Consider the following 9,375-nt stretch of genomic DNA (forward strand, 5'->3'; position numbering starts at 1 on the left):
TCTGCTGCCTGGAGCTATCCCTGCCGGGAAATGTTTCTCTGCCCTCCAGATGGGATCACAGACCCCATCACCCACTCCTGTCTGCTCAGCTCTGACCTGAAGAAACCTCCCTGTTCCAGGCACTCTCTAGAGGTACTCCCCGCTTGCAGGCAGTAAGGAGCAGGCCAGAGAAACCCTGCTGAGGCCAACAAACGAGATGCTGGTGCTCTGCACTCATCTGAGATGCCCCACAGCATGAGGAACGGACACAGGGACCTTGGTTCAAGGAAGGACATCCCAGTGCTGCATTCAGGTGGTTTCCCAGGGAATGTTACTCCCAACGTGAAGCGACCTCAAGACACTGGCTGTCCCACAGGCCTTCGCAGCACCCCCAGGAACAGATGACTGTGTTTGTGCTCACTCGGGTTCATCTCACCACATGCATACGATGTGCGTGCTTAGGCCTCCTCTTTACAATGCAAACATGGACTTCTGAACAAGTCATTTGGTGTCCCTCCATAGAGGGATACAGGACCTCTTGGAGGTGGGCTGAGAGGCCAGTGCTGGAAGCGGTGGTTTTTATTGGCAGGTCTGTGATGATTGTCCTGGGGCAGCTTCCCTGGGGTGTCCAGCGCACACGGGAATAGATCAGAGCCTGCTCTGCTGCTTCTTCATGGCTCTCCCAGGAGCCTGGTGGTGCGAGGACACTGCTGTTTGCCCCCACCCTGCACACTCACACATTTTAGCTATTCACTGGTGTTTTCTGTCCTGGGCATTTTCCTGGGCATGTTCTTGAGAGACACTTGGAAAGAAGACCGAAGCTTCAGGCACTGCCCTGAGGAGATCACCTTGTATGATGGAAATGCTGTTATGGAGGCCAGCTCTGTCACAGAGGTGCCCATTGCCTGTCCCTGCCTGCAGTCACAGGACGGCCACCCAGCAGGACTGTGACCAAGCTTCAAGAGCACTCAGGCCTTACACCAACACAAGAGCTAAGAAGGACAGCGCTGAACTGAGCAGCTCTGGGAAGACCAAGCACTGGTGCTCCCTGGCAGTGCTGCTGTGCCGGGACTCCTTTTGCCTCCACCTCTGCACACAGGCACTGCCCCTGCAGCTCCAGAGAAGTCTTGGAGGCAGGATCTCAGAGTAACAAGTCACTGGAAGGTCCTTTATTTTCATTAAACACACAGAGAGCACAGCTCCTCATGTACACAGTCTGTGGGTCACACAGAATCTGGATAGACATACATCATTAGAAAGAGCAAAAATCATGACATTTCTTTGTGGACAAGATTACCAAAAGTAAAACAAAGCAAAAAAACCCCAAAACTCAAAACCAACACCGAAAAAAATTACAGAAGGCAGGCTGGGCCTGTAATGAATTACATTAAGTGATTTGCAGAAGAAGACAAACAGTTTCATGCTTTTGAAAATAATCCAGTCATCAGTTTCCACACTGCATCCTTGAGCTCCTGGTTCCTCATGCTGTAGATGAGGGGGTTCACTGCTGGAGGCACCACCGAATACAGAACTGCCACCACCACATCCAGGAATGGGGAGGAGGTGGCAGGGGGCTTCAGGTAGGCAAACATGGCAGTGCTGACAAACAGGGAGACCACAGCCAGGTGAGGGAGGCACGTGGAGAAGGCTTTGTGCTGTCCCTGCTCAGAGGGGATCCTCAGCACGGCCCTGAAGATCTGCACATAGGACACCACAAGGAAAACAAAACACCCAAATGTGAAACAGACACTAACCACAATTAGCCCCACTTCCCTGAGGTAGGCATCTGAGCAGGAGAGCTTGAGGATCTGGGGGATTTCACAGAAGAACTGGTCCAGGACATTGCCTTGGCAGAGGGGTAGGGAAAATGTGTTGGCAGTGTGCAGGAGAGCATGGAGAAACCCAGTGCCCCAGGCAGCTGCTGCCATGTGGACACAAGCTCTGCTGCCCAGGAGGGTCCCGTAGTGCAGGGGTTTGCAGATGGCCACGTAGCGGTCATAAGACATGACAGTGAGAAGAAAATACTCTGCTGAGATCAAGAAGAGAAAGAAAAAGAGCTGTGCAGCACATCCCAAGTAGGAGATGGCCCTGGTGCCCCACAGGGCATTGGCCATGGCTTTGGGGAGAGTGGTGGAGATGGAGGCCAGGTCGAGGAGGGAGAGGTTGAGGAGGAAGAAGTACATGGGGGTGTGGAGGCGGTGGTCCCAAGCTATGGCAGTGATGATGAGGCCGTTGCCCAGGAGGGCAGCCAGGTAGATGCCCACAAAGAGGCAGAAGGTCAAGAGCTGCAGCTCCCATGTGTCTGCGAATGCCAGGAGGAGGAACTGAGTGATGGAGCTGCTGTTGCACATTCGCTTCCTCTGGGCACTGGGACCTGTTCCAGGAGGAAAAGGCAGTGACAAGTTAGGGTAGACATCTCACAGGAAAACTTATTCCAGTTCTTATGGAAACCCCCCAAATTGCCTCTCCCCTTTCAGAAAACCTTTGGCTGGTCCCTTTTGTGAACACTGGTGGGTGCTGGCTGAGGATGCCCCACAAAGCAGGGGGCTCTGCTCTGGGCTCTGGAGGAGTCAGTTCTGCCCTACAACAAGAGATAAATACAAACTGGGAGTGATGTTAATCCACTCGCGGTCTTAAAGAGCTTTTCAGCATTGTCACTCCCAATTCACTGAACTGCAGAGAAGAGCTGTGGGGATTTTGTTTTGTTTATCTGCTTCTAGTTGCCCCATCACAGTGAGTGGTATTTTTAAGGCAGAAATCGTTGGCATTTCTGCTTGTCTCCAAGAGAAACCTTGTGGGTTCTGTGAAGCCAAAGGACTATCCCTTCATGCAGAGTGAGGACAGCCAGTCTGTCCATCAGCCTGGTCTCAGCTGCCCTAGGCTGCCACTTCTTTGAGCTGGAGGACAATTATACCTAGATGTTCCCCTGAGAAGAAAGCGGACAATGGTGAGAGCAGGTGAATCCAGCTCCCAAGTGCAGGTCTCCAAACTGCTCCTACTGTCTCATCCTACCTGAGGAATATCTCAGCTCTCCCCTCGCAGCCAGGGCCACAGAGGGCTCATTACCGCTGCTTGCATACAGCCTTCCAGCAGCATTTCCATGGCCTTAGTACTGAGGGGCTGCCAGGTAACACAGAGATGGCATGGGAGAGCTGTGCCCTTCTGGAAGGCAGCCTGCAGCCCAGCAGGACCCCCCCGGGAAATAATTGAATGTCCGAAGGATCCTGTGACCTGAATGGAGAGTTGGCTCACTCAACCCTGCAACCAGCATTGCCCAGAGCCCCCACCTTAGCTGGGAACAAAGGCAACATGAAGAGGAGAGGAAAAATGGAGAAATTCCCCAATCCTCCTGTTCATGGAGGCAGTACAGGGACAAGCAGATGGGTACTCAGGAGGTTCGTCAGGGGTCCATCTGTCAAGGAGCTAACTCATGCCGTGGACCACATGGCCTTCGCGTGAAGGCTCTGCTGGGTGGCAGAAGAGGTCGGGGGCTTGCTCCGGGGAAGGCATCTGCAGTGCAGGTCATGGCACGCGGGTGTATTAACCCCCCCTCCCACAGCATTTCTGGCAGCAGCTCCCTCTCACTCCCTGCCCATGGCTCTGCTGCCTGGAGCTCTCCCTGCCGGCAGATGTTTCTCTGTCCCCACATCTCCTCCCTTTTGGTGCTCACAGACCCCAGCCTGCCCACTGCATGCTCAGCTCTGCCCTGCAGACCCCTCCTGGCAGCAGGGCACTGCCCAGGGGCATCTCTGTGTGCAGGGGCTCAGGAGCAGCACAGAGAAGTCTTCATGAGAACTGGGGTCTTTGTGCCTTTGCCAGAATGAAGAAGTAAATTCCCATCTGCCACTGCCCCCCAGCCAACAAAGAGTGGAAAACGCAAAGCACAGACTCCTTCGCTTTCAGGTAAATACTGCCTCGATGTCCTTCTTCAAAAGGACCCTCTGCAAATGCCCTGGGCTGATCGGGAGCTGTGAGCAGCTCTGACCCATGCAGCACCCTCTCCACTGCCAAAGGACCCTGCCCTGCCAGCTATCACACCTTCCACCCACAGCTTCTCCCTGTAGCATTGTGGGGAGCTCCCTGGGCAGGCTGAGTGCTGACCCTGGCAGGCGACAGAGCCCCTGCCCCAGCACGCAGCCCCTGGGGTGCAGGGACCCTGCTCTGAAGGACAGCCCTGGGCACCCCTCAGTGCACACCCAGCTTCCCACCCTTGCAGACATCCCCGGGAGAAGGGAGCTTTCATGCCCTGTTCCTTATGGTGCTGCAGGGAAGCCCTGCTCTGGAGCATGTGCTTCTCCACAATAAAGAAACCCTGAGCGCCATCCTGCCCGATCCTAGCTGCAGCAAGATGTGCCAGCTCTAGGAGGCCCCTCCAGGACACTTGTGTATCACCCTGAAGCCAGAGACTTACTGTGTCAAGGACTGTGTAGATTTCTCCACCAGTGAACTCTCAGCATTCTCCCACTACACAGTGCCTGTAACATCTCTCGCACGTCTCTCCTGTCCCCTTGCACTTGCAGGCTGTGCCCTCCCCCTGCTGTGCTTTGCAGAGGAGCTGCTCCTTGCCAGGAGCTCCCTCCATCCCAGGAGCCCAGCCCAGCTCAGCAGCAGAGGCCCAGCCCAAGGCAGCACTTTCCCTGCCCCTCTGGGCTCCCTCCAGGTGTCCCTGGGGCTCCAGGGAAACCTGCTGTGAAACAGGCTGAAGCAACCACTGATGTTCCCTCCCACAGCTGGGGAGGGAGACTTACTTCCAGTAGTGTAGTTTCTCTTACACTACTGAAGGGGTCTCAGCTCCCTCCCATGCAGACCACAACCCCCAGGAGCTGGGATTCCTCTTGCATAGTTCAGGTGTGCACAAAACAGGCACCTGCATGTGAGCTTCTTGTCTCAGCTCCCATGCTAATTACTGGAGATGGAGACCAGGAGTGAGCTGTTCAGACATAAATACCTGGTGACATTTGAGGTGCCAGAGGTGACCAAGATGCATGCTGGTCACTGTCAGCTGTAATGCAGCAGTCCATAGAGACAGGGCAGCATCTGAGGGCATCACCTTGGAGGCTGGTGGGAAATTCCATTGTCCAGGTAAATTGACAGCAGATGCCCACATGTAGGACAACTGAACCCGTAACAGTTGCTTATGTCCAGGGCAGCCTATAGAGGTCTTTAGCTGACCAAATGCAATCATGTGGCCCAAGGAGAGCTAAGTCTCTCTTTCTCTTCTCCATCAGTTGTATTATCTACAGCTCCTTTGGCAGTTGTCTCATGTGCATCCCTCCATTGCCTAACCTAATTCAGGACACCTGAATCTTAATTTAATACCCAAATACAGGCCTGCAGAGCTACATGAGATGCCAGGGCTCTCCAGCCCAACTGCATGCAGCTGACATGGACAGCACAGGGCCTATACAGGACCCCCCTCCCCATTCAGACTAATTGGTTTGCAGGCACCCCCCAGGGCATCTCAGACAGATTTGGTGCCTTTGGGCCCATGACTGAATCCCACCACTGCACTGACGTGAGGTCTGTCCCTTCTCTCTCCAGCAGGTGCTGGGCAGTGCATGAATACCAAGCACATCACACCAGGGTCCCCACTCGTGTGCATTCCCTCTCAAACTCTGCTGGTTCTACTCGACGTTTAACCATCCCCTCCTTGTTACAATCATGGATCAGGCTGGTGATTTTCATTCTGCCTGTATCACAGGATGTCCACACCCAAGGGCACTCTCAACATCATCTCTTTCTTCCTGAGATAAGATTCACTACCACCACAGAGGCTGCAGAGACACCACAGACAGCAAACCCCTCTCCTGCTCAGACTGCACAGCCCAGCTCTGTTTCTCTTTGGCCTTGGAGAGAGCAGGGTTTGCCGCTTTTATGGGCACCTCATTTCTTCTTTACATTGCCATCTGCTCTCCACTCCAGCATGTCTCTGCTCTGAAGCAAAGCCTTTGCACGCTTGAGGCCTTGGGCACTTGGTAGCAGGTTTCCCTCTTGCAAGTCTGCTCTCAGCCCAAAGGTGCCACAGCTGAGGGGCTGCAGCCCAGACATGCACCCATGCCCTCAGCCTGGGGCACAGGCAGGAGGAGCTGGAGCCCTGCATGCAATCTCTTCATCCCACTTTGAGGGAATAACAGCTGAGGTGTGTTGGGACAGCTGACATGATTGGGGTGCTGTGATGGGTGGGTACAGGATCATCAGGAGAGACAGGCCAGAAGGATGAGGAGGGAGGTGTCCCCAGTGTGAAGGAGTTGCTTGGATGTGTGAAGCTCCTCTATGGGACGAATAAGTTGGTTGAGCCCTTGTGGGTGTGGGTCAGAGGAGAGGCTGGTAAGGGTGACATTGTGGTGGGAGACAAAGAACTCATTGAGGTCCCCCTGTGGACTTTCATTACCCTGGCATTCATTGGAGAGAGACCACAACAGCATGCAAACAGTCCTAGAGGTTTCTGGAGGGGCTGGGGACACAGTTTGGGACACAGGACTTCATAGCACAGCTGCCAGATTGGCCAAAAATGGTGTCACTCACCTGCATCTGTTACTCTCACAGAAGGCAGAGCTGGCCATGGATGTGAAAACCAGTGTCAGCCTTGGCTGTCGTGACCATGAAACAGTGGGGTGTCACCTCCCAGGGGGAAGGAGAACAGAAGAGTGCAGAGCCCTCAGAGCAGCAGACTACTTTTGTCATAGGGGATCCCCTATGAGCAGCACAGAAGAGCAGCAGAACTCAGTACAGCTGGTCTGCAAGGACAGTGTCTTTCAAGTCCGAGAGTGTGCAGACCAAGAGTCAGGAAAACAAGCAGAGATCTCAAGACAGAAGCGTGGGGAACCAGCAGACTCATGGGGGAAGCTCCATAGAAAAAAAGCAGCATACAAGAGGTGGATGCAAGGATTGAAACAAAGGTGGAGTTCAGAAATATGGTTGGTTTTAGGAAAGCCAGAGCTCCCGTAGAGTTGACACTTGCAAGGGAGTTCAAGGGCACAATGTTACCACTTCAGGAACAGTTAAAGAAGAAATGAAGACAACGTGTGGCCACTGCTGAATTGCGTTAGGTAGGTGTGGATAGGTGTGAGGCACTCTTGGCCTTTGTCTTCACCAGCAAGGTCTCCCAGTTCCGTGTGCCTAAGGGGCAGAACCGCAGGTGAAATCCAGCAGTGGATGGAGATCAAGTCAGGGGTTACTTAGGGAAGGTCAGCCCTCAATAGTCCCTTGGACCAGATGGGATGAATCCAAGGCTGTGGCTGTTGAGAGACCAGGCCGAGGTCATAGCAGGGCTGCTCTGCTACATTCTGGAAGGTCATCATGATTGGAGAAAGCCAAAGGCAACTCTTGCATACATCTTCTAAAAAGGCCCAAGGACTGAGCAGGGGAGTTACAGGCTGCAGTGACAGAGGCCAGGGCCTGCGTGGCTGGGCAGCAGCTCTGTGGAGAAGGCTCTGGTGGTCCTTGAGTTCCCTTAGGCAAAACATGAGCCAGCAGAGGATGCTGGGCTGTGTGAGCAGGGCCACAGGCAGGAGAAGTGATTCTCCCCCTCTGCTCGGCACTTTTCACACCACATCCAGAATCCTTGCCCAGGTTTAGAGCCTGTGCAATGACAGTGAGACATGGGCAAAGAGGAGCCGCTTCACTGGAGGGCCACGAAGATGGCAATCCTTCCATTACCCTTCAAGTGTTTGTGTGATTTCCCCAACAATACCAGTATCTGCAACAACAACAACAACAACAACAACAGCACTAATCTGCCTAAATAGAAATACCTGCAGTGGAGCAGTCTGCATCCTTGGTAGCCACTTTGGGCAATGCCAATTAAATCAGTATTTGCAATATACGGCATGATACCCAATCCAAAAGTACATACCTAAAGCGGTTCAGAAGAAGGGCTGTTGTGGTTTAACTGGGCAGGCAGCTAAAAACCATGCAGCTGTTTGCTCACTCCCCTCCCTACAGTGGGATAGGGGAGAGAACTGGGGGAAAAAAACCTCAAAATTGTGGGATGAGACAAAGACAGTTTAATAGGAGAGCAGAGGAAGATAAAATAATGATGATAACAACAACAACAACAACAACAAGAGAATATACAAAACAAGTGATGCACAATGCAATTGCTCACCACCCGCTGACTGATGCCCAGCCCATCCCCGAGCAGTGATCTCGCCCCCCCAGCAGACTCCCTCCGGTTTCTATACTGAGCATGACGTCATATGGTATGGAACAGGATTTTGGCCAGGTTAGGACAGCTGTCCTGGCTGTGCTCCCTCTCAGCTTCTTGTGCACCTGGTAGAGGTGACTGAAAGTCCTTGACTAACGTAAGGACTATTTAGCCACAGCTAAAACTTCAGCGTGTTATCAACATTATTCTCATCCTAAAGCCAAACCACAGCACTGTGCCACCTACTAGGAAGAAAGTTAACTCTATCTCAGCTGAAACCAGGAGACTTGGGTACTATCAACTTCATTGCTAAAAGAGAGGGAGATGGAGGGATCTCAGAGCTTCCAGGTTCCTGTAGAAAATTTAAGACCTCCAAGAAAGGAGCTGAAGATAACAGTTTTCAACTAGCCTAGCCTTTAGATCATTTCACATGTGAGAAATCTGCTCCCCCATTTCAATCATTGGCACCCAGAAACCTCACCTGCTTTCCCCACCTCTCCTCCCAAAGCCTGACCAAGTGATGGGAGGAAAGGCAGCAAAAAGAGTTTAGGCCTCTGTGAATTAGCTGGGGTCTGGCACTTGGAGGGCCGTGGTGTCATTCCATTGTTCGCTCCATAAAGAATCAAGCCGGGAAGTGAGTCTGCAAGTCTGACTCAACAAGGTCCATGGACAGGCAAGGCTGTGTCTCTGGCTGTGTCTGGAGACCCGTACACCTACAGTACAGATCCAGCTGGGTGAAACTGGGCATAAATGGTCTCCAGGGTCCATGGACAGAGGTGGGGGTGGAAGCCGCAGGTAGTGCTAGTCAGGGCTGTGAAGGTCTATGGATGCTCTCAGGGCCCTGACAATGCCCCCATGGGATCCCACCTGCCAGTGCCCTCAACAGGACAAATTCTCGTTCCCTGATGTGCAGGGTCTGCTCTCTGCTCCTCTCCTTCCCCATGTCCCTGGGGATCTGTTTCCTTATATAGGGGCTCTCACACATGCACAGATCGCAAATGTGTACGTGCGGTTCGCCACGGACGTGCTGCCCCCGCCTCTGCTCTTTTTGCACCTTTAGTCCCTGCCTCGGCTCTTCTTGCGCCTTTAGTCCCTGCGCAGGTGCACGAGGTTGTTTTTCTCAAAACTGTGGAGAAGATGGTCTTTTCAAAGCGCGACGCTGGATGGTGCTACAGCGGCAATGTCGAGACAAAACCACATTTCTCTATCGGTCCTTTACAACTTACTACAGGAATTCCAGCAAAGGACCA

At 53.1% G+C, this 9,375-nt stretch overlaps 1 protein-coding gene across 1 annotated transcript; it reads right to left on the bottom strand.

The window, feature by feature from the left end:
* Nucleotides 1-1,397: 1,397 nt before the first annotated feature.
* Nucleotides 1,398-2,399, bottom strand: LOC148051118 (olfactory receptor 14A16-like). Its single transcript, XM_087738378.1, has one exon. It carries the CDS (start codon nucleotides 2,328-2,330, stop codon nucleotides 1,398-1,400), a length of 933 nt encoding a protein of 310 aa, XP_087594504.1. The 5' UTR covers nucleotides 2,331-2,399.
* Between the last annotated feature and the right edge of the window lie 6,976 nt (nucleotides 2,400-9,375).

The sequence above is a fragment of the Nipponia nippon genome, unplaced genomic scaffold (genome assembly GCF_047370975.1).
Source record: "Nipponia nippon isolate SJK-2023a ecotype South Korea unplaced genomic scaffold, ASM4737097v1 scaffold_68, whole genome shotgun sequence".
NCBI lineage: Eukaryota > Metazoa > Chordata > Aves > Pelecaniformes > Threskiornithidae > Nipponia > Nipponia nippon.

Excerpts from the sequence above, each read along its gene's own strand:
- LOC148051118 (XM_087738378.1), bottom strand. The coding sequence starts at position 2,330 with ATGTGCAACAGCAGCTCCATCACTCAGTTCCTCCTCCTGGCATTCGCA.